Source organism: Diabrotica undecimpunctata, chromosome 2 (assembly GCF_040954645.1).
Source record: "Diabrotica undecimpunctata isolate CICGRU chromosome 2, icDiaUnde3, whole genome shotgun sequence".
Classification (NCBI taxonomy): domain Eukaryota; kingdom Metazoa; phylum Arthropoda; class Insecta; order Coleoptera; family Chrysomelidae; genus Diabrotica; species Diabrotica undecimpunctata.
The window spans coordinates 82,863,230-82,889,885 of NC_092804.1; the positions used below are offsets into that span (position 1 = coordinate 82,863,230).

Sequence of the window (26,656 nt, forward strand, 5' to 3'; positions counted from 1 at the left end):
CTCCGGCAGTCCCTTAGAATCAACTTTATTTTAATTATACATAATGATCATAGTAACAGTATATAAAGGATAAAACGAAGAAAAATAATTTTATTAACAAAACAATATACAAACTAATTTGTATAGTGTTTCGATACTAGTATTTTCATTCGATACTAGTACTAGGTATCGAATACGGTTTCATTCGATACCGAGTACTCAATATCGAATGAAGGTATCGATACCATATGAGTATTTAGTAGTATCGAATCATCCCTATGTGAGAGTGAGATCGAGATGCATAATCTATGCTTTGCTGTGAGCAAATTTCAAATTTAAATAGGAATGAAACATGTCAACTGATCAACAAGGTCTTAACTTATTAGTACAAAATCAAATTTATTTTAAAGGCAATGATGAACCACATAATATTCAAAGAAAATGTCTTGCACAATTAGTAAGGGTATCCTCTAATATGTAAGTATTCAGTTTGAGTATGTACTTCAGGACTATTTGTAATATAGAATATAGAAGTACATTCAGTAAATATATTCTTTAGTATTTAAAAAACCATTTGTTTGTGTGACATTTTGGTAATTCTGTTTATTGAGTATTTAATTTTTAGATTGGATAACGAAAATACTTGTACTTTAGTAGAATATAAACTAAAAACTCTTGCAGATAAAGACCATGAAAGTGTTTATGTCAACAGAATAAAATCACTTCTTTCAAAATCTGGCAAGGTGGCTAGAAATAACATTAAATCACATTTATCTGATATGGATCCCCAACAATATACTACAGCTTTGCCTTGTACCTCAGAAAAAAGCTTCTGCTATATTTTCGAAAATATTGATGAAGAATTGCAAGATTTATTGGATACATTGAAACAAAACAAAAGTTCTAAACTTGCTCAAAACCCAGAATATCTAAACCAGTCTAATAAGTACAAACAAATTTATTATCCTAACAAAAAGTCTTATATAGAAGAAAAAACTAAAAATAATGATAATACAAGTATACTGACTAATTGTTTTAAAACAGCAAGGGAAGAATTAAAGACTCAGAGTATTCAAAAATTTGGTACTGTTTCATCTTCAAATACTGTGCAATCAAATCCATTAGCACAGAAAAAAAGAATTGGAAATAGAAGGGGCATCAGCAATAAATTCATTTCTCCTCTTCGATCAAATAGTGAAAGGTTAGTACCCAACCATTAAAGACCATTAATTTTTAAATCAAATGTTTATTATCATTTATGTATATTAAAGAAATGGACAATGATTAGTTTAGAGCACCCAGCATAACCAAATATATTTTCTTCAAGGCAGGGAGTCACAGTGCTGCCATATATTTTTTTGTAAAATATGTATATTATTATGTATGTTTAAAAATATATTAAGTTACTTTTACGAAATTATAATTTGTGTTATGAGATTTGGGGAATAATGACTAACATCAGGGGATTTACAAATGGTGAATATTAGGAACTGGAATATGAGATATTCTATGTTATTACGTACTGATATTTCTGCAGTACTGTATGTCTTTTTAAAATATTAAATTTAAAATAATGTTATTTTATTGAATATACATATTGAATATATTTTTTCTTTCATAAAAGCATTCTTAAAAGTTTATAAAAAAAGTTAAGTGAAATTCTAATGAAACTTTAAAATAGATTACTCTATTGTTAGTATTTTAAATTTATTATTATAAGTCAAACCATCTAGTTGTGTCAGTTAAACATATTCATTATCATCAATATGTTTTTATAGTACTACCTAACTAACTAACCTACTACTAACACAGAGTGATCACGATTGTGTTGTTTACTTTAAGATACTTGTGACTACCTGTTACTGTACATAAAAGAACAGTGATCACAGTCACCATTTAAAATCACCTTTATTTAGAAATCACGGACACTGATCACGGTGTGATTTGAAAATCACCACATTCACCATCACTAAAATGCAGTCATTAATACAACAAACAAAGAAGTGGAATAAAAAAGAAAGCATTTTTTTAACAAAAAACGATTTACTCATGTTTATATAGAAAATAACTTGATTGAATTTAAGAGCAGTCTTAATGCATTAAGAATAGTAGATATCTTTATTTCAAATTACGTGAAAATTGATGAAAATATTGACACCATAGGTAGAAATAGAATACATATTAAATTCAAAGATTAAAATCCAACATAAACATCACCCTCTCCTTTTCTGGAGAAATGTTTCTCAGGCTATACAAAAGATTATCAAACATGGTCACCTAAATGTCCTAACAGAACAACTAAACCTATCAAAGCATGCATCTCTAATGCATGCAAGTCAATGAACAAAAAATCTTCTAAAGTATCATCAGAAATTACTGGTACAAGCAGAATACACTCATCAATGACATAATCTGATCATGTTATAGAAACATATACTATATTATATACATATACAAATTAAATAATCTTAAAATAGAGATCTACAAGAAATTATAATTTAACTAAAAAAAAAAAGATTTGTTCATCTATATAATATTGACACTATGCCAGTATATAGTCGAAATCAACTATTTATACTCATTATAGATCTGGAAAAACCAACCAATGACATAACAAGATAGGCTCTGAAAGATCCACAGCCTGATAGGAATTGTGTAAAGTAGTTTGTATTCTTATAACTGCAGTTGATCCACTCCTTCACATCCTGAATTGTCCCTCCATTTACAGTTATATGTCTGGGATCATCTATGTTTGTCATGTTCATTTTTAATCTGATGTATTGGAAGCTGTCTACAAGTTCCTCCACCATAGTTTGTAATTCCTTGAATGTGCTGACTATATTAGAAACATTGCTACAGATTAAAACTTAATATATTGAATTCTTTTCTTTTAACAAAATTTCCAAATATTTCTTATTTTTGCAGCATTTTATACTTTCTTTTTTAGCAATGAAGATATAAGACAAAAAGAAGTTGAAGAACCCATAGATGAACGTTTGAAAAATATTGAGCCCAAAATGGTAGAACTTATTAAATCAGAAATAATGGACTGTAATACAAATTTACATTGGGATAATATTGCCGGATTATCTTTTGCCAAAACTGCTATTCAAGAAGCTGTTGTTTGGCCCTTGCTAAGACCTGATATATTCACAGGTTTAAGAAGACCCCCAAAAGGAATTTTGTTATTTGGACCTCCTGGAACAGGAAAAACTCTAATAGGTAAATATAAGCCTTGGAGGCTTACCTTCCAAATTCCTAGTAATAAAGAATTTCTTTTTTTAGACAAAGTTCATGAGCGTTTTTCTGTCTACGGATCTGATGGTTTGCATATTTCATCAGATAATCTGAAAAAGTTTGTTGTATACTTAATGTTCCTATAATTAGATCATCCTATGTAAGATTTATTTCTAGAATCAGATATAAGACTGTCCTTTCTTTATTTAATAATTTGTCACTAGCAAGAAACAAGTACAAGTATGCATGATGTAAAAGATACTATTTATAATTTTTAAGATATTGTAAAAATATGAAGGACAATTTTTAACTATTGTTGTATTTAGAATAACCAGATTATAATATATGATACATGAGTGATTGCTTTGAATACAGCTTTGAAAGTCCCCATTTAAGACTGTAAATATGATGTAATTCTTAATTTATAACTATAGTAATAATTTAAAAGGTTATTTTTAAACTCAAGAAGTTGGTGAAGAATGACACTTTGTGAATTTGCTTGCTTATTTAATCCTTAAGTCTTGTTTACCCTTAGTAGTGTAAGGCATTCAAGATTTTGAAGTTAAAGCCTCTCCAAGCAACACAGTTTTTAGCCATCGGCTCCGCTTCTCTCCAACTGTGTCCTCGCCTTTTCAGCACATTTCCAATCTTGCTATTTGACGTCTTTTCTGGTCTGCCTGTACTTCGTTTTTTGTCCACTACTGTTTGCCACACTTGCTTTACTTTTCTATTATCATCCATACAGACCATATATGACAGAGCCACATTAATTGTCTTTGTTCAAGTTTATCTAAGACCAATAAAACATTACATTGTTCCTGTATAAAATCATTTCTCAACCTATCGCTTCTTGTCACTCCCAAAACTGCTCTTAGGTACCTACCACAGTTCACACGCTTGTATCTTACTTTTGTCCCTGTCACTTAAAGTTCAAGTTTCTTATCTATATAGTAGCACAGGCGCCATTAATGTAACAAAAAAGAGAGGTCTTAGTACCGCTCCTTGTCTAACACCCACTTTCATAACAAATTCTTTCGATTTTTGGTTGTTCATTCTGATCACATTTATGATGTGATATGCTTAATAACAAGGTATAAGTAGCTTGTTATCAATCCCTCTCTCTTCAATAGCTTTCCATATTTCCTCCCGTAATACTAGGTCAAAGGCTTTTTCAAGATCGACAAAACCAAAGCATAGTTTTTCATTGTAATGTAGTGCTTTCTCTGCTAGCTGTCATACTGTGAATATTAAATCTGTTGTACCCCTTCCTAGTCTGAAGCGACATTGATTATCACCTAATGTTTTTCAACAACATTTCTTAATCTTTTTTCTAGAATTATCTCATATACTTTGTATACTACACTCGGAATTCATATACCTTTGTAATTTGATCATTTCTTTTTATCTTCTTTCTCGGGTACTTATTGGGAAGATGTTCGCAAGTGTCCAGTCTTTGAAAATATGGTTGGTTTTCCAGGCTAAATTTATAATTTAGGCCGTAGTGTAATAAATCTTGTGGTATCTTCTTTATCTTTTCTTAAATTTTTAAGTGTTCTATATAGTAGAATTAATGTTTCCTCTACTGTCGCTCTCCATTGTATGTGCAAACTCTTTCCACTATTGTGTCTTAGCATTTTTTGTTGTCTTTTTAACTACTCTCCTTTGCTTTTTATGGTTCTCATAATAATCATTATTTTGTTGTTCCAGATATGTTTTCCAGAGATTCTTCTTTAATTGTACTTCTTTTTTATTTAGTTATTCCACCATGCTGTATATTTTTTGTTATTAGTAACTGTATATCCAGAAATGTCTCTAGCTATTTGGTACTGTATTTTTGAGCAAATCCCATATACTTTTGATATCTGTACGTTTATTCCAATTTATAGTTCTCTAGCTTCTCTTTAAGTATTATCTTGATATTTTCTCCTAATATCCAAGTTCAACAATTTGTTTTTATACTAGGAACTTTGTATCTATTTTCTGTTTGTAGGTCTTTGTTTGTAGGACAAGTACTGTTGTCTTTTATCTTAGTTTTTCTTTTACTAAATAATGATCAGAGACGATTTCATTTCCTCTCTTGACAAGTACATCCTGTACCATCTCGATAGACAGTTTTTGTACCAATTAAATTGATTATAGATCTTTCCCCTCTGATCTCCATGATCCTGGAGTATTTATGTATATCTTTTTAAACAGGGTTGCAGACTACTAGGTTGTTATTCAGGCTGAAAACTATGACGCTATTTCTGTTATTGTTTTACGTTATTTCTTCCTTTCCAATAAAATCTCTAGTTACTATGACTTTGTTGTCCAAAATTTCTATCTCATCTTGCAAACTGTCCCAAAAAGTATCTTAGCTTCCTTATCTGATGATCCATACCCTACCATAACAATGATCTTCTCATTTCTTCCGGCGTAGTAATCTAATCTTAGCAACATTTCAGAAATAAACTTCCGTTTATTGATTTTTTCGATGTACGAGGATAGATTGATATTAAACTAGCCTTTGATAGATGGCACGACATTTGCCATTCGTGACATGACGTCTGTCAAAATTTTAAGTTTTAAAAACAATTAGTTTGATTTTTACAGCCCTCAAAAGCAAGCAAATTTTGTGTTTTCGGAGAAATGGAAAAAGTCGAGTATCGTTCGGTGATAGTTTCTTCACAAAAAGGGTAAAACGAATGTGCAAATCAAAGCCGACCTGGACGAAGTTTATGGTGAGGTGCACCTTCGTTAGCAACAGTAAAATTTTGGAAAACTGAATTTGTTCGTGGTCGTACGAGTGTTTTTGATGATGAGTGTCCCGGGAGGGCAAATGAAGTCACCACGCCGGAAATGATCAACAAAGTCCATGACATAATTATGGCAAATCCTCGAATTAAGCTCTGCGAGTTACTAGAGGTCCTAAACATTTCCTACGAACGCGTACACATCATTCACCATCATTTGGACATGAAAAAGCTATCCGCGCGATGGGTGCCGCGTTTGCTGACAATCTATCAAATGCAAAAACGTGTGACCACTTCGGAGACGCTTTTGGCGATGATACGGCGCGATCCGAAGGATTTTTTTCGCCGATTTATCGCCGTTGATGAAACCTGGGTGCTTTATTACACACCGGAAACCAAAGAACAGTCGAAACAGGGGCGCAAACGCGGCGAAGGGTCGCCGAAGAAGGCAAAGAGTGCACATTCGGCCGGTAAAGTGACTGTTTTCTGGGATGCGAAGAGCATCATCCACATCGACTACTTGGAAAAGGGAAAAACAATCAATGGTGACTACTACGCAGCATTATTGGGTCGATTCGATGCCGAATTGCGTCAAAAACGCCCCGGTTTGGAACGCAAAAAAGTGCTCTTTCATCAAGACAATGCACCGATCAGCCGTCGCCATGGCAAAATTACACAAATTGGGCTATGAATTGGTTGAACACCCACCGTATTCCCCAGATCTTGCCGCCAGCGATTTTGTCCTATTTCCAAACCTAGAAAAATGGCTCGGAGGACGCCGTTTCGCAACAAATGATGAAGTCGTCGCTGAAACTTCGCCCTATTTTGAAGAGCTCGAGCAAAAGTACAATTCGGATGGGATAAAAAAATTGGAACATCGTCTTACTAAGTGTATCGGGCTAAAAGGAGACTATGTTGAGACATAAATCGATTTATTTCCAAAAAGACTTGTTTTTTCTATCAAAAGCTAGTTTTATATCAATTCATCCTCCTAGTTCTTGTGTATAAGTACAGCCACTCCTGCGTAGGCTCTTCCTTCAACTCTAATCTCACTAAAAATTAAATTATGACAATTTTTCATTGTTAAGCATCCATTAACTTTTTTTCTTAGTCTCTGTTATTCCTAACATGATCAATCCTGTTTTTTTCTCCAATTCATCTGAGTTCTTCTTCTTTGCTATTTAAACCCTTAAACATGTTCCATATTCCAATTTTTAACTTTCCATGTTTAGTGTTTACAATTTTAATAACTCCTTTATCATTTCTAATGTGTCTACTTTGTGAATTATTATTTAAAAATTAAATCAATTTCTTTTAATCAAGAAAATTTAACATTTTTTAGGCAAATGTGTGGCTTCACAAAGCAAATCAACCTTTTTCAGTATTAGTGCTTCATCTTTGACCTCAAAATGGGTTGGCGATGGTGAGAAGATGGTCCGAGCTTTATTTGCAGTGGCCCGTGTACATCAACCATCTGTAAGTAGTCAAATTTGGAATAACAAATCAAAAATGTGTTTATAATGCGTTGCAAGATATAGTAGAAAATCGTCTATGTTGCAGAAGCGAAGTGGTATATTAACTGGGACAGGTAGGGTGTAGTGTGTACATAGGTAGGGGTAAACCTATTAACTTTCCTAATGGCTATGACGCCAACAATTACTTTTAACATATGCATCAAGAAATAAACTAATGCCTGAAATCATATATATCCTTTAATAAATAATCAGTTTTTAAGCATCAATTAAATTACAAATATTAAAAATCATTGACGCAGATCCTCTTAAGTTAAGTCTAAACAATAGTCTTACCAACCACCACCAGCACTATCTTGAAATACACGCGTACCTAAAGTCCAGTACCATCAAAGTGAAGATGATTTACAACATATTCTACACCAATTTAATATATCCGCCAGAAAATTTAAAATATTAATTTCCCCAAAAAAGACAAAATGCATGGTTATAACAGCAAGTTTACTGAGATGTAAATTGGAATTGGAAGGTCAGATAAGAGAACAAGTGATGGATTTTAAATATCTAGACATCACAATATCGAGCTATGGAAAGTTCGAAACAGAAGTGGAAGATCAAGTGAATAGAGCAACCATAGCCGCAGGTTGCCTGGTGAAACAATATGGAGAAATAAAAATATCGGGAAAGAAATGAAAGGCAGAATTTACAAAACAGTCATCAGACCAATAATGACATACGCGGCAGAAACACAATCTAACGTAGAGCAGACAATGATGTTATAAACAGCAGAGATGATAACACTTAAAAGTTGATGGCAAAACACTATGGGACAGAGCTAGAAGTAGAGAAATAAGACGTAGATGCAAGGTGGAGAACATCAAGCACTGGGTAAGAAATAAAAGAGTAGAATAGAACGATCATATAAGCCGAATGATAATAAACAGGGTAGTGAAGACGGCAAGGGACGACTCCCCAATATGAAGACGATCTGTAGGAAAACCGCGAAAACCATGACACAACAACTTACTGGAGGCACATTTAAAAACAGACAGAGTCATGTCTACATAAAAAGAAGAAAAGAAGAACTATCAAATTTTACGACACGCTTTTTCAGATCTTCTTAATCAACCCAAGTTTAATGAAATTCATAAACTGATGCTCCTAGAAGCGAACTGGGCATTGGTTCTGCAGTTACAAATTCTTATATTAAAATGATTCATCAATGAACCGAAATGTAAAAATGTAGCTGTTCGCAGTGATTCCGCAGTGTACAAGATATTTTTTTAAGTCATCTTATAAACCAGTCATACTGTAGCCAGTTGGCTTATTGTACATCTTCCATTCATTCTAGAAAGGAAACCTATTATGAGCGCTGATTTTTGCTTTATTTTGCCATGTGCTTGAACGGGTAGGTATACTTTCCCAGTGAGAACTCGAGTTCGGATCGAGTATTTTTTCCGGTTGCAAACGGTGATTTTTGATACTTCTGATGCTCTTCTGGCAAGTTTACCAGCTTTTTCTTTGCCGTTTATTCCCCGGTAATATGGCACCCATATCAGTGTGCCACTGTTCCTCTAGTCTGTCGCGTAGATCTCGACATTTTCACACTAACCTTACTGTTTCTATGAGCCCCCATGGCTATTTGGCTCCGTGCATATATTTTCTGCTTCAGTTCGAAAGTCATCAGTTAATTTATCTTGCACAATGCAAGGTTCCATCAAGTTTCATCTCGATATTAATATTTGTTGCGTTTATTTTTGTATTTACTTACGTCTATTTTTATTCTGATTGGTAGATTACTAGATGCTAGTAAATAAGAGTGTAAAAATTAAAAATTTGTATTTGGTTTTTATATGCTACTCTTTTCTATACATTATATCTACGATTTTTTTGGCTTTTCTTGACTGTATTATTGGTGTTTTTCTTAGGCTTTCAATATTTGCGAATGACAATCTTATTGTGTGTGCGTGAAGAGAGTGGATGGCATTAGAACATGTCTATTTGCCACAGAATGTTTTTAATAATAATTGGGTTTTTACCTATATACTTTTACCCATATATACATAGACATATACATATATCCACATATCTAACCATATATACTGTGGTGAGATATTAAGATATTAAAGATTCATAAAAAAATCCCGAAAGAATAATATAAATTACGTAAATTGTTTACCCACTTTAATTAGTACAATTAGAAACTAGATATGTATCTATTGTTAACATGTGTGTCTGTATACCATGTATCACAAAAAAAATTTTATTTCAAAGTTTTTAGTAAAAGGTATAAATAAAACACCCAAACAGGCTATAATATAAATACAGAACGTTTTCGGAATGTAAATTTCATCATCAGTGTAACAAAGTGCACATGCTGTGAGCCACTAAAATATATGGGTAAAAACCCTTTAAATGATATAAATTTACAAATGTTACATTATATACTATTAAAAATTAAGATGTCTAAGTTACCGTTGGAATTGGTAACATGATAATAAGTGTTGTTGTTATCAACAGGTCCTCGAAGACACTTTGTCTCAAGACCAAGTAACCGATGTAGAGCCATACGTTGCCATGTATATATATATATATATATATATATATATATATATATATATATATATATATATATATATATATATATATGTATGTATATATTGAGGAATTAGATAATGAAACAATTTGATAATAAACAGAAACCATTACTCCTGTCACTGTACAAGAAGACAATATAATCGTTTTGTATTTTGAAGTTAACTGTATCTTGACTAAGGACAAGCGTATAAATCAAAATAGGATCAAGGGTTATGTGAATTGTAACATTACAGATGAAAATATATTAACATTCAATTAAATATGCTGATCAGGGAGAAGGATAGGCCAGGCACTCCGCTACAGTATAGGTCTCAACGTTACCTAGGTGTTGAAAAACCTTTCTTTTAAAAGTTCTATAGTATATTTTCCGTTGAATGTCAGATGGTGGACTATTATAAAATTTATCACATGCATACAAAGGACTTTTCTCTGTTAGGGACAATCTGTGAAATGGGAAATTCAAATTAACGCTTCTTGTATTATATTCATGATTTGAGAGCAGATGGCAAATTAAAGTTTTTACAGAGGAGCATAATAAATTCAAATATATAGATGGCTGAGAAAGTGAGTACATTGAGTGATTTGATTAGGCCTCTACAGGATTCTCCCGCTTTTAGTCCTAAGATCACGGACTGGCTTTTTTGGACTATAAAGACGGTTAAGCTATCCACTACAGCACCCCAGAAAATTACTCCAAATCGCATAACAGAATAAAAGTTTGCATAATATACTGATAGTAAAAGCCCATGGTCTAGATAGTTCTTAAATACCCTTAATGAGCAGGCTCTATTCAGTTTTTTTGTCGTATTTTGTATTTTTCCCCCCAATTCAGGTTCTGATCAATATGAAGACCAAGAAATTTAACTGATCTAGCAAGTTCTGTGTTTTGTGATAGAAAATTGATTGTATCTGGGAACTGTTCTCGTGACTGGCTAGTTCTAAAGTAAACAAAAACTGTCTTATCAGTATTAAGCAACAGCCTATTTCAACTGAACAGCCTTTCTTAGAGTTTGCTCTGAAATTGTGTAGCATTTGAATATGTATTGAAATCCCCTCGTATTTGTTAAAATATTAAAGAATGTGTATTTTTAAAACACCGAATCTTTTAACTTCCTTTTATTTGCGTCGCTAGAGTTAATGAAAACAATTTTATAGTTTGTTTATATTTCACAAGATGCGTATTTTGTCGGTATTCTTTGATCGAAGTCTCTTTTAGGATATTCTGCGTTTCAAATAAATATTCCAGTTTATATGTTTTGTTTATGCTAAGTTAAGCGAATTAATTTGAAAATAATTGCTCACTCTCGCTAAGGCGGCTGTCGGTTAGAGTCGCTTATAGTATTAATCAAAAATGTTTCTTCGAATTTGTATTGTTTTCTCGTCCTTCGTCCTTTTTTTATGGAAAAATGTGTAGCAGTGTTGACTCTCGGTAAAGCCGGCCGCTGTTAAAGGCGTGTTTTATTGGAGTCCGAATTTAGCATCAAATTCGTATGTTTTGTGTTTTTCGCCTTTTCTCATGGGAAATTGTGTAGTATAGTAGCAGTTTTATGTGCAGTTAATGGAGGTTCGAAACTAAGTCGGTGTTGAACTGACGTGTGGCAGTTAAGCTGGTCAAAACCGGCGAATTTGATGAAATGAGTGGAAATATACTCTCTGTAATATGGCAGATTTAAAAAGAGTAATCATTATTTTGTTAAGTATTTAAGGGATTTGTGCCGTGTACCAGAGTATTGAAAATATTTCCAGTGTTGTAAAAAGCTGCGTATACGGTGTGTCCAATGTGCCAGTGATTTTGGTTCCAACCTCACTTTATTTGTCTCTGGTCGTCTTTCCAGACCAGTTGAAGCAGTCCTTTTTTGTGTAGCAGAAATTCCAATATAATTCCAGTTTAACCCTTAAAAACGTTAGTGCCTTTTTTGGTGAAATCAGGTAACTTTTTTTGTTTTCATTTTGAAGTAACGACAGACATTTTTTTTAAATAATAATTGCTTTCATAATTTAAATAATAAAAATAAAAGGTTTTAATAATTAATATTGTAAATCTTAGGATGTGGCTTTGCTGTCATTTTAATGTTCTCTGTTAAATTCATTGTTGACATATGACAGCTACATTCATATTTTTGTGACATTAGCTTGTTTTGTTTTTAAAAAAGGTTGATCTTTATGAATAGTTGTATTTAAAAAGATAATTCTTTATCTCCACCCCAGTAACTTCTGTCCCAATTTTCAAACCCCTATAATTATATCCTACGTGGTAGGCAAAATATTTCGTTACAACTGTGAGGAGTGTTTCTAATTTTTTCCCAGATCAGTGCATTTGAGTCATCAGCAAAATTTACGAGGTTTAAGGAACCACTAACTACCGCATTTGGAAGGTCGTTTATATAGACCAAAAAGAGAAAAGGCCCCAAGACGCTCCCTTGTGGTATGCCTAATTTTAAGTTGATTGGTTCAGAGTAAACCTTATATCCCTGTTTCTCCAAGCATACTTTTTGTGACCTATCTGTGAGAAATCTATTTATCCATTTCAATGCTGGTCCCTGTATTACATAAAGATGTAATTTTCAAGGCTATCTATTAAAGCACCTAGTGTTTTCATCTTTACCTCTAGTTTTTCTAAAATTTTTGATATAAAATCATAGATAGCTGTCTCAACAGATCTCCATGCGAGAAAACCATGCTGTGGACTATTGTCGTATAATAAGTTGTTTGTAGTAAAAAAGTTTTGTAGTCTGCAATGTATCGCTTTTTCGAATATATTTGAGAATGAAGGAAGAAGGCTTATTGGTCTATAGAAGGAAGAAGGCTATATTGGTTCTCTACCTTAGTAACATCACCTTTTTTATGTAGTGGCTTGACAATTGGCAATTTTAAACTTTGAGGAAATTTACCTTGCCCTTGAAAAGCAATAACCATAAAAGAAAGAGGAAGAGAAATCTCCGATGAAACAAATTTAATTAAGTTGGTTGATATTTCATCATAATCAGTGCTATCCTTGTTTTTAAGTTATAAATATTATGTGGCTTATTTCTCTCTGACACGGGAGTTAGAAACATGGAATGAATATTTTGTTCGATATTAATTTGAAAATTTTTTACATGCTTTATTTTTTTTACACCTGCATTTGCCATAAATTGATTTATTTCGTTAGAAAGCACCTGAGGCCCACCCTTTAAACAGAAACTACCTTGATTTTTGGAATTACCCTCAATCTCTTTTACCAATTGCCAAGTCATTTTTCTTTTATTATATATACTTGTTTCATAATACTTTCGCTACACTTCAAGTTAGCCTTGTATACTCAGCACCTTTGTATAAACATTATTTGAGCTAATAACCAATATCTTATATAATCGTAAACAGACAAGCAATGGGGGCAGTCGTTGATTCATTCATTAGTCGTATTTCAGTTTAGTCGGTATTTGTAATGTGAACACGAACTTATATCAATAAGTAATATCATCGATATGCTATTCCGTTGTAATTAAATAACCAATAAATACATACATCAGATCATATATATATATATATATATATATATATATATATATATATATATATATATATATATATATATATGTATTCAATATCCTCTCCAACAATCAAGATGTAGTTGTTTAATAAGTATCGCCAATCCATTTAGACGATACGAGAAATGACAGTACCTATATGGTAATACCCCCAAAAAGATTATAATGGGTGATGTGAATGCTAAAATACCTATCTCAGATGTGAGAACACGACGAGGAGCATGCTGTGGATCAGACCATCTTTTACTCCAAATCAAATTTAGATGCAGAGTTAACAAAGAAAGACAACAAAGAACAAACAAACTGGACCTGAAAAAACTTAAGATTCAGGAATGTAAAGAGAAGTTCGAAGAAGAAATCGCAAATGAGTTAGGACGCTAGAACTTCACTCCATAGAGGGCAAATGGAATAATATCAAAACAGCAGGACTGACAGCGGCAGAGTCCACCCTGGGAAACAATAAAAAGGCGAGAAGAGCGGCATGGTTCGATGATGAGTGCAGACAAGCAATAGAAGAAAGAAATGAAGCACACAAAATGTATATAACAAGAAGAACACTGGAAATATGAACATCGTTTGAAGTCGCAAGACGGAAAGTAGACAAGATATGTAAAAATAAAAAAAGAGCTTCTGAAAATGGACAAATAGAAAAAATAGAAGAAAATTTCAAAAACAACGAAATTAGAGGGGCTACGCAGAGTTAAAAATCCTAGATCTGGAAATTAACACAGAAAAAACAAAAATAATGATACAGACGAGAAGAAATATAGTCCCACAAAACATTATACATGAAGATGACATTGAAACGGTTGGAAAGTTTACATACCTGGGAGTAGAAATGTGTGCCGAAGGATCAGAAGATGGAGAAATACGGAAGAGAATAACGCAGGCAAACAGAGCTTATTTTGTCCTCTCCCATATATTTGGATCTAAAAATGTCCACCGAAATACAAAGATAAGAATCTATAAAACCTTAATTTGACCAATAGCATGCTATGGCAGTGAAGCATGGGTCCTGAAAGAAACATCCAAAAGCAAACTCGATACATTCGAAAGGAAAGTATTGAGGAGAATACTAGGACCTGTGAGGGAAAACGGAATCTTCAGAAGTCGATACAACAACGAGCTTTATCAACTTTATAAGGAAGCACTACTGTCAGACTTCATTAGAATACAAAGATTGCAATGGGCCGGACATGTGATAAGAATGGGAGAGGATAAGCGAGCAAAAAGAGCACTGAATGCTAGAATGAAGGGAAAGAGACCGGTTGGAAAGCCAAGAAAGCGCTGGGAAGACACAGTAAACAGCGACGCACAAGCCCTTTAGGAGTCCGTGTATGGAGAAGATCAGCCACAGACAAGCAAGAGTGGAGGCAAAAAATAAAGGAGGCCAAAGCTTAATTTGGACTGTAGTACCGTAGAAAAAGAAGAAGATACGCGAGATGACAAGATCACAAGAAAATATCTTCTCTTTATACTATTTTAATATCTCCTTCCTCTTCCTCTTTTTAAGCAATTCTGCTTGTTCATGGGCGGATTAATACCTCTATGGAAGTTTGTCATTTCATCTTTTGCGCGGTCGTCCGATACTTCTTCAGCCGATTGGTGACTTATCTCTTGCTATTTTGACGACACGAGTCTCCTCCATTCTGCTTATGTGCTTTATTATTTTAATATAATATGCTAAATATCTATTTTTGCTTCTAAAACAAACTTGATTAAAATTTTGAATATTGTTTCTCTTGTTGTGCTAATAAAGTAGTAATGTTAGCTGGTAGACTTGAAAAAATTTTCAGTTCTTGGTATTATACGGCGTATCTGTATGTGCAGTGTATTTTTGACACTCTAAGAAAACGTGATTTATATCATCTAAAGGTTTTCTGGACATGGATACAACACGGAAAATTTAAGATTCCAATCAGAAACAGACGTGCTGGAAAGCGTCCATGAATAGATGACTTATACCTATTATAATCCCACGAATTTATGTAAGGAATGTTTTTCGGTAAAACCAGATAGATTTTAAAATAGAAACTTTTTGATGTAGTGGAAAATTTTCTGTATTGAGTTTCCCATCTAAACCTAACATCATCTCTATATAAATTAATAATATCTGACGAGTTGCAAATATTTAACTCTCATGGTATGATTAAGCTTTTAATAAGCATTTTTTATACCTTAATACACACGAACACCACGTGCTTTGTATTCAACAGGTATACTAGCCACTCCTGGATATCTCCACTTCATGGTTTGTTTAAGTTTCACTTTTAATTTAACTCTCAATTCTGAGTTAAGTGTTTTTTAGCTGGAAGATCAACTGCTTCATTCCCAAATATCACTGAATGACCTCTAACCCAGACTAATGTAACTACTACATTATACTCTCGCAGTTTATATATACTGTTTTTTTATACGAACCCTGAGAACTATATAATAGGACAAATTAAAATACACGGAAAATTCAGATAGTTGACAGTTTATTTTTTCTTTATCATATTTTTTAATGCATTAATATTTAAGTAGTTAATTACTAGTAATATAGGTCCAATCAGCAAGACAAAAGAAAATATACATACTCTAACAGAGTAATTAATAATAAAGAATGTTTATTTTGTTGGCAACTAAATAGTGGGACACAGGACGAATATTTATTTTTAAAACAGCATAGCTTCGCCCTTGGACTTTCTGGACACTCAAATTCGGTTGGACATTTACGGGACTAACGATCTGTACTGTTAAGAGGTAAAATCATTGCAAAACTGCTCTATTTTGTGTTAAGTTCGTGAAATGTCCGTTTTACGTTATTCGTTAGTGTCTGTTTTATTTTATGCTATACTGTTTTAATGACATTTAAGTCAGGATTGTTAGAAGCCTAAGAAAGGACATATTGTGGTTTCCAAACCAGTTGTATGTGGTTCTGACCATATGAGAGGCTGCTTTATCCTGCTGAAGAATATAATTCCAGACAGCATTTAATTTCACAATACTTGGAAGTAGGCTATTTTGAGGTATTTGTTGATTTTTCGTAACATTTATGAAACCCTCAATAAATTAAAAACATCCTAACTTTGAAACTGCCATACAACCCCAAATCATCACTCATTTAGGAAATTTTACGGTCCGTTTAAAACAGTCTTCGTGAAAAGCGAATATCGCTTAGTGCGAATAACTACTTTGCGGTAATCATCAAGACATACGTCGAATTTGGATTTTTCACTCAAAATTACTCGGGATTAATCTTCTACTGACCAAGAAAGTTTAGATTTTGCCCAAATAAGCCTGGCTTGCTTATGTTTTGCTGTTAATAGTGGCTTTTCCTTTACCTAGAATCCCTTGACAGATTTAATCCAGTTTCATGATTCCATACAGCTATAACTGGCCTTAGAGTATTTCTTCTACCTTTTTTGCAAACTTTAATTAACATTCTACTATTCCTATCAGAGACTAGTTTTGGACGACCCGGGCGTTTACCATTTGTATCCATAGTTCCTAGACTTATTTTAATTAATTGTCTTTTATTGAATTGTGTCCAATATTAATAAGGATTTACTAGTTGAGGCATAAATAATACATCAATAATCCATTATTGAGCAAATGTAAGACTAATAAAATAAATGTAATTTATAATTGGAATCTACACGCAGAATGTTGAGCCCTTTCTACGCGTTGGCCGGTAAGCAGATCCAATGTTTACCAACATTGGTGACAGTGACGTCAGAATTGTACTTTGACCGTCTGGCCCAAGTAGACCATACTCTGCTGTGTTTGTTTTCAGATAAGCATATTTGTGCATATGTGACCATATGGCTCAATGCATCTATAGCACTATGACCTTGTTAAGACAAGACATTAACTACATAGGTCGATATGATGATGGTAATTTTGGATCTTTATATGGTTTTTGTATTAAACATTTAAGAATATTTTTAAGATTCTAAGCACCTGGAGTCTGGAAGATTGTGTAAAATTTTGTATGTAAAACTATCCAAACAATGAGCCGTACTTCTGGTTTGTTTTAATGCCAAAATTAACTGAATAGGTTAAAGCTTTAGACATACTGCCTAAAGTAAATGTGAGTGTCTATCTACATCGACATTTGAGACCGAAGGGGGGGTGGGGTGGATTATCATCAGCTGATTTAGACCATCCTCAATTAAATCTTCGTGCAATGGAGGTTTCTTTTGTTGATGATATTTGTATCTTATAGCTTTTACACAATTCCAAATGTTTGAAAGGGGTGTAGATATATTGAGTTGATTAAGAAAAGTTGTCCAACTATTTTTTTGTTCTAACTTGAAAATGAGTTTAGCCTTTGTTACAATATTTTGATAATACAGATAATTTATAATATGTCCTGGTTTTCTAAATAATTTAAGTGCTTGGAAGCGACTATCAATTATATCAGAACATTCTTCGTCCTACCAATAGGGCATTGGGATGGAAGGAATGATGTTTTTTAACAGACATGGATACAGATGCTGCTGAAGATATAACTTCAAATATTTTTTTGTTAGTTTACAATTATCTGAATCATTTAGAGATAAATTGGTACATATTTAATTTTTAATAAATGCTTGAAAGGCTGACCAATCGGCATGGGCGTCATTCCTCTTGGATGCCGTATTGATTTCGTAAAATATGGGAGCAATTTGGAGTTGAATTTGAATAGGGTAGTGATCAAAACCTAACATGTCTTGATATACGGACCAGTTTACCAAATCTACCAAGAATGAAGATAAGAGTTTGGATTAACTCTAGTGGGGATCCATCATTTAAAGTAATTAGTTCCAAAAAATCTAAAGCATCTGTTAAAACCTTTCCCCCACGAAGCACAGGGCTTCACCTTTAAGGGTCTACATAGAAAAATCACCACAAAAAATTCTACGAGAAATTTTAAACTGTTCCAATAATTTTAATCAGTCTTTTTTTTGTTGCTGCTATGTCTGAAGGTTTGTATTTTGAAACGAAAGAAATATTTATATCTGGAATAAATACTGCACATACTTCGATGCCCCTTGAAAAATTTTGGATTATTACTTTTGCTTGATAGTTAAATGCTTGTACAATAAATACACAATCTGATTGTTTAGAAATGTAATTACTTAAATTTTTATTAGAAGTGATGTGATCTTTTTTATTCTGTATCTTTGATTTTAGGTGATATTTATTGACGAAGTAGACTCTCTACTATCCCAAAGATCTGATACAGAACATGAAAGTTCTCGTAGAATCAAAACGGAATTTCTCGTCCAATTAGACGGAGCTACAACAGATAATGAAGAAAGGATTCTTGTTATCGGGGCAACAAACAGGCCTCAGGAATTAGACGAGGCAGCTCGTCGAAGATTCGTTAAGAGGTTATACATACCACTACCAAATTATGAGGTATATTAAAATATATTACCTAACATGCGGGATAAACTTTTTTTTGGTGTTTTTATGATTTATCTACTTTTTGGATTCTAATAATTGATTACTAGTTTACTAGATGAAACGTCTATCGTTATATTTATCTTGTTCGTATTTCAAGGTCTACATTAATAATGTAGACTATGTAGACTAATGTTCGTAAATAGATTATCTATATTGTGTAAAGAATTATTATTGAAATGAATTAATGAGATAATTGTAATCAAATTCCAAGCTGTCATCTACTTTCCTTTATAACCAGTTCAGATATACGGATTCATTATTTTTAAATTCCGTAACTTTTTCAGATAATACGACATAAGAGTTCTTATTTTTAGTATTACCACAGTATGTTGTAAATAATTCATCATTAGGTACTGCGTCAGTTCTATTTCTCTTTTTTAAATTTTGTTTCTTATTTAAATAAAATTGTTTGACTAAAATGACAATGATAATGAAGGACTCATAAGCAAGAGTCAAAACAATCGAAGGGGATACAAACGACGTCAATATAGAACGTGGTGTAAGATAAGGAAATAGGCTGTCAACAGCGTTAGTTAATATCATACTAGGAGGAGTAATCAGAGGCGCAGAGCTGAACAAATCAATTATTCAAAGTTCAAAACAAATCATAGTATACGCGGACGGCCTAGCATTGGTATCGCGTGACAAAACTAGAAGAAACAAAATCCACTAGGAAACTAACTTCCTGTAGCTGGCTGTATACCATGTATCACAAAAATTTTTATTTCAAATCCTTTATAAAAGGTATGTAATAAAATACCCAAACGGGCTATATCACAAATACATTACAGAACGTTTTCGGAATGTAAATTCCTTATATAATGTAACAGATCTATAAATTAATAACATTTAAAGGGTTTTCACCCATATATTTTAGTGGCTCATATGTATACTTCGTTACACTGATGATAGGATTTACATTCCGAAAACGTTCTGTAATCTATTTGTGATATAGCCCGTTTTGGGTATTTTATTATATACCTTTTATAAAGGATTTGAAATAAATTTTTTTAGAAGAAACACTTCTAACGTTGACAAGAGAAGTAAAGAATAAAAGACTAGTAATCAATCAGAATATAACAAAATACTTAATAAGTATAAGAGACAATGTAAACAGAATAACAGAAATAAAAATCGGTGAAAATAAATTCCAGAGAGTCGATTACTTTAAATATTTGGGGCAAAAATGGAAGGAGTGTAGAAATAAGCGAAAGAATTAAAGTGGGGAACGTATTTTAAATGTGCCCGACTACTTAAAGACAAAAATATATAAAGCAGCAAGTAGACCAGTGATAGTATATGGAGCGGAAGTAATGTGTCTTACGAAAAAAGATGAAGAAAACTAAGAATAATTAAAAGAAAAATTATGAGAAGAATACACGGCCCAATAAAGTCAGAACAAGGAGAATATAGAAAAAACTGAAATAATAAATATAACCGAAGGGGAAGACAGTAAAATTTATTAAAGCACGCAGACTAAGATGGTTTGGACACATACAAAGAAGAGAAGAAGAGGCACTAATTAGGAGGATTACGAACTAGAAACCAGTAATAAACAGACCAAGAAAAATACTAAAAATACGATGGGAAGACCAACTACTAGAGGATATATCAAACATGGATATTTCAAACTGGAGAGAACAGATTCAGGACCGGAGAGAGTGGAAATAGATCGTAGATAAAGCAAAAAACAAACATATTTGAAAATAGCCTAAAGAATATATGCGGACTAATCCACAGCATTAAATGGATTAAAAAAGCTCACAGCGACTTATACTCTACCTAGAGTCATTGGTCTGCTTTATACAGGGTGTCCAGAAATTCTCCTGACAAACGAAGACAGGAGATTCCTCAGATAATTTGAAGATTATCTATATATTAATAATAATTTCATGATTTAACCCAATTCACCTATTCCGAAAATACTTCCGGGAACTAGAGCTTTTTGAAGATGGCGTCTTGTAATTAGTTTTTTTTAATACCTCCAGAACACGTCTATTTAGAAAAACGAAAACTGGTATGATTATTATTTATCCTCTAGAGTTGAATCCATTTCATAAATTGCTAATTTCTAGTATCGATCATAGGCGTCGTTTTTGGGTAGGTGAACGGTTATTTTAATTTCAATTCAACAAAAATGGTTTTTACTAATAAGGAATACACTGATATGCTTTAGTTTATGGCGAAATGAGGTGTAACGCTCGAGCAGCACAACGTAGATACCCTGAAAAATTTCCAAATCGTGATCCTACTCACTCAATATTTACAGCTCTTTATCAACGATTAAGGGAAACAGGTTCAGTTTTCCCAAAAAATAATGAAAAGGGATGACATAATTATGTAACAGCAGCACATGAAGATGTTATTTTAATGGAAGTTGAGGAAAATCCAGAAATTAACGTTCGAAGACTATCTGCCATGTATCCCACAATTTTAAAATCTTCAATAGGAAATATCTCACACAACGAAAATTTATATCCTTTTCATTTTACAAAGGTACACGTACAGTTACAAGGAGATTTACCTGCTCGTGAAGACTGCTCTAGATGCATTTCCTTAATCTGTCTACTGCTCAGTGTACTCGTCACTCGACACTGACAAGCAGGCCGATTGAGACCTCAGTGCGGTTTGACGGTTCTTGTATTTCTACAGAACACGATACTGGTACGTCACAAGTGAGGGGACTAGGCAGATTGAGACCCCAAACTTGAAAGGAACCGTATCTCTCTTGATAATGGCTCCAAAATGCGTGCCGAAACGTCGAGTATTATATTCTCAACATGGTTCTTTCCGAGAACTTAGTAATCTTCAATATATATATATATATATATATATATATATATATATATATATATATATATATATATATATATATATATATATATTGTCATACTTTTTCTTTCCCAACCAAAGAAAAATAAATAAAATATCCATCGGAATAAAATTTTAAGAAATCATTATAAACAAAAATGTATATATTAATTTAAGATAAGATTTAGTGTAGATAAGAATAGAAATTTGTTTGGCAAACGACCTGTTTCCGTTGCAAACAAAATTATCAAAAAACCTTTGTTTAGAATTAGAAGACATTTTACCTGTAAGTTAATCTTTCATTGTTTGTATAGTCGAGTATTAAATGACCATATTTTAATCTTTTGAAATATGTATACATGATGTATTGAAAAAAAACCAATTTTAAAGTAAGCTATTTAGTTTTCTCTGAAACCGAAATTAGGCTTTTCCAAAATCATGGTAAACACAATTTAAGCTTTTTGATTGGACGGTCGTTTTTAAAATGGGAATTTGGTGAGTCGATCATGAGAGAGGAGAAGTTAGTCATATTTTGGTCATCGAAAGGAAACAGTCGTTTTTCTCAAGATAGGGTGTGGTTCGTGAGTTTGGATACCGGCGTAACGTAAAGAAGTGAATAGTTTGAAGAAGGAGATAACAAGTAGATTAAAAGAGGTCCTTGTATCTACCGTGGGCATTTTATAAAGTATATGTGAAAGTATTCTTACGGCATCAAGTTGACAAAAGGAGGTCCTGGTGTCATAAATAAGTAGCGGAGTTTGGAGAAGTAAATCAGGTGTTTTTTGTGTAGTCTGCAGGAGGTTTGCAGAGACGTTCAGAAGGAGCCGAGGTGCCAAAGAGGGGAGATCACATCTTTGAGGAGACTGGACTTTTCTGGGTATGTTCCAACATACAACTCAAAAAGAAAATAAACTGTAAGTGTTTGTACAATTGAATTTTATATCTGTGAAGGATCGTTTCGACATCATGGTCATTAGCATTCAAATTTAAGAACTGAGGTTTTGTTAGGCTAATCAAAAGTTTAAAGTTTTGTGGTTTCTTTTTTTAAGTAAAGAAAATTTTAAGTAAAATTGGTTTTTCACGTATTATAAATGTATGTAGCTTTATAATCTTATTATCATAATAATTTGATTTATTTTCTTGTATGCTGATTGATAAGATAACGACAAAATTTAATAATTGTTTTATTCGTTCATATAAAATAAAGAAACGTAAATCTTTGTAATAATATAATATATTTGTATTATTATCCTTTCTTCTCTAACCCGATAAAAGACAACTAGAAAATCTTTTAAATCCATCGAACACAGGTAATATAAGAATTATTTTACTTTTGATAACAGATAAGCTATAATTTTTTTATTGGCTCAATAAATTAAGTTTGAACTCAAAATAAACAATCATAACAATATATATATATATATATATATATATATATATATATATATATATATATATATATATATGAAAATTACTAAGTTTTCGGAAACAACCACGTTGAGAATATAGTACTCGACGTTATATACAGTGTGTTCGTAAAGTATGGAATAAATTCGATATGTCCTAAATGAAAAGCCTTTTTAAAAAATCTAAAACACGTTGATTTTTAAATTTAATGTTCTACATTTTACAATAAAATTTCATTGTACAAGGTGATACACATTGTAGTGATGACGTCATCGGCTCTGCATGTAACACACTGTATTTTAGGACATTTTTAGATCAATAAATATGAGCTGATACGGTTGAATACTTGATACGGTTGAAAATACACGCAAATCAGGTCGTCCCTCTGTAAATTATGTTACAACATTAGATGTTCTACTTGCTTTTGAATAAGAGGCGCACACTTATGTTCATAAGGTTAGTAGTGATCTTGATGTTTGCAAAACAACGGTACACAAAGTACGTAAAAGTAAGTAAAGTAAGTAATATGCACAGTTGTACAGGAATTAAACGAGGATGATCCAGATAAAGAATACAATTTTGCGAAATAATGATGGATAACAGCCACCGTAACCCTCTCTTAGTTCAAAACATTATTTTTTCTGATGAGGCTACATTCATATTAAATGGCGAAGTCAACCGTCAGAATTGTAGATACTGGGCAAAAGAAAACTCCAACTGGATGCGGGAACATCATACACAATACCTGGTAAACGTATAGGCTGGCATTGTAAGAAATAAAATCATTGGACCCTACTATATCGAAGGTAATTTAAACGGGCCAGCATACCTTCAGTTTTTAAGTGGGTATCTCGTACCTACTTAAATGAATTTATTCCCCAGTAAAATTAATCTTGGAGGTTTTGATAAAAGTATGGTTTCAACAGGATGGTGCGCATCCGCATTATGCTTTAGATGTTCGAAGGTACCTAAACGAAATTTTTCCGAACAGGTGGATTGGAAGACGTGGACATATTGAATGGCCAGCGAGGTCGCCAGACTTCAATCCTTTGGATTATTTTATGTGGGGTCATTTAAAGAATGTTGTTTATAAAACGAAACCTGCAAATATTGGAGACTTAAAAACAAGAATTCGTAAAGAAATAAACAATATTTCTCAAGAAAGCATAAACAAGGTTCTACAAGAATTTGTACAACGTTTGGGTTACTGTCAAATACAACAAGGGCCACAAGTCGAACATTTAAGATTAAGTCATGTATTAATTACTGGATTACTTTCAAGTTATTTGTTATAATTTATTTATGATTTCTTAATATTATAAATCCTTAAAAATTAATTGTCTAAGTGCATATCTTTCAAATTATATCTGTTAGACCCCTAGTATTATACTTTTTTGGAATCAGCTCATTTTTATCGATCTAAAAATGTCCTAAAATACAGGGTGTTACATTTAAAAAAGAGCCGATGACCTCATCACTGTAATATGTATCCCCTTGTATAATGAAATTTTATTGTAAAATGTAGAACACATAATTTAAAAATCGACGTGTTTTAGATTTTTTTAAAAAGGCTTTTCATTTAGGAAATATCGAATTTATTCCATACTTTACTAACACACACTATATATATATATATATATATATATATATATATATATATATATATATATATATATATGTATATATATATATTTATATATATATATATATATATATATATATATATTATATATATATATATATATATATATATATATATATTTATATAAAGTAAAACCTCCCTTAACCGAAACCTTTTTAACCGAAACATCGTTTAACCGAAACGGCTGACAGTTTCAATAATTTCGTCAATAAAAAGTAAAGGTTTGTCGCAAAACGTAAACAATTCCGTTAATTTCACTCACCAATTGATGTCTATGTGTGTTGGGAAATCACAAAAAGATATTTGTGATATGCCCAAGAGCTCTAAAAGATATTTCCGAAGAGGCATTTTAAGGTATAGAAGCCAAAAAAGTTTATGGATGTCGACCACTTTATTTTTAGAATGGTTTGAAAATGAATTCGTCTCAAGTGTAAAATCCTTTTTAAAATGAAAAAACCTTCTCATCAATGCATTGTTGCTTGTTGACAATGCGCCCTCACCCTCAAAATCTACAAAATGGTGACAATTGTCAGATTTTTGCCACCGAATTTTATTACTTTATTTTGGATTTACTTATTAGAAAACATTACGAAATCAACTCATAGTATTTTTTAATACCAATACTTTGATCAAGAATATTATAAAAAACAATGTTATTTTTAACCGAAATTCTTGTTATCCGAAACGGCCTCCCCCCCAATTATTTCGGTTAACGGAGGTTTTACTGTATATATATATATATATATATATATATATATATATATATATATATATATATATATATATATAAATTGAAATTTGAAAATTCATTTGTCATTTAAATTTGTCTAAGTATATATCTCCACATAACTTAAATGTTTAGGTCTGGAGTGCGAATAGGTTTTATGGGGATTTTTTTGTGTTTTATGAGAGTTGTGTAATTTTGAAGAGTTTTCCACAGTAACATTTTCCTCTTTATTTTTTATTTTATGGTATCTTTCTTACTTTACTCTTACAAAATATTTATATGCAGTATTGCTAGTTTTTATTATTACCTTCGAAATTAAAATAAATTATTTACTTCTTAGCTAATATACTGATTTTTTAGGCAAGATTACAACTTGTACAACAGTTAATCATGAACGAGAACCATCAGTTGACATTTGAAAATTTCGAAAAAATTGCTGCACTTTCTGATGGATATTCAGGAGCAGATATTAAAACTTTGTGTTCTGAAGCATCTTTAGGCCCTATACGTTCAATAGATATGACGATGATTGAGCATATACAAGCTAATGAAGTGAGGTCGCTATTAATGGAAGATTTTGAAAAATCATTGAATAGAGTTAAATCTAGTGTGTCGCCGGATGATTTGGAACAATATATTACATGGAACAAAACATATGGGTCGGGATTGTAGTTATTTATTTTTAAGATTTGAAAAAGACCAAGGTATTAGTAAATACTTATCAAATGAATTATTTTAATAATATTTTTCAGAAATACTTTTTGTTTAATAAATAATAAGATTTATCTTTGTTTATTTGAATAAAAATAACCCTACATCAACTATTGAGAGTTATTAGCAGAAGGGACAATAAAATTTTCAAAATAAGTTATGCCAGTATAATACAGTATTTTAAATATTATAAAGTTTAACTTTTTTCAAATAATTCAGGACTTAATTAAAATGAGAGTTAAGTGGATCCTTCATATTAGTATCCAGCTTGTTTGTTCTTCTTTCGTTGATGTATACTTGTCATTCTAAAATAATATGCTCAAAGATAATTAGGCCAGTACAGCTGCGGCAAAAAGGAACGGAAGATGTTCTAT

At 32.1% G+C, this 26,656-nt stretch overlaps 1 protein-coding gene across 2 annotated transcripts; it reads left to right on the plus strand.

Moving 5' to 3' along the window:
• Positions 1-239: 239 nt before the first annotated feature.
• On the plus strand, positions 240-26,356 carry LOC140434703 (fidgetin-like protein 1). 2 transcript variants are annotated; one of them, XM_072523152.1, is made up of 6 exons: positions 241-456; positions 605-1,180; positions 2,927-3,201; positions 7,291-7,424; positions 18,709-18,936; positions 25,932-26,356. In XM_072523152.1, exons 1-6 carry the CDS (start codon positions 332-334, stop codon positions 26,241-26,243), a joined length of 1,650 nt encoding a protein of 549 aa, XP_072379253.1. In that variant the 5' UTR covers positions 241-331; the 3' UTR covers positions 26,244-26,356. The 2 variants fall into 2 exon arrangements, with proteins under 2 accessions (XP_072379254.1, XP_072379253.1); XM_072523153.1 differs by lacking the exon at positions 18,709-18,936 and having other exon boundaries at positions 240-456.
• The last annotated feature ends 300 nt before the right edge of the window (positions 26,357-26,656 follow it).

What these genes read in the sequence shown, in the direction of transcription:
- LOC140434703 (XM_072523152.1), top strand. Translation starts at nt 332, where the DNA reads ATGTCAACTGATCAACAAGGTCTTAACTTATTAGTACAAAATCAAATT. An exon ending in AACAGGAAAAACTCTAATAG is followed by an intron (nt 3,202 to 7,290) that starts GTAAATATAAGC and finishes AACATTTTTTAG; the next exon opens with GCAAATGTGTGGCTTCACAA. An exon ending in CCCGTGTACATCAACCATCT is followed by an intron (nt 7,425 to 18,708) that starts GTAAGTAGTCAA and finishes CTTTGATTTTAG; the next exon opens with GTGATATTTATTGACGAAGT.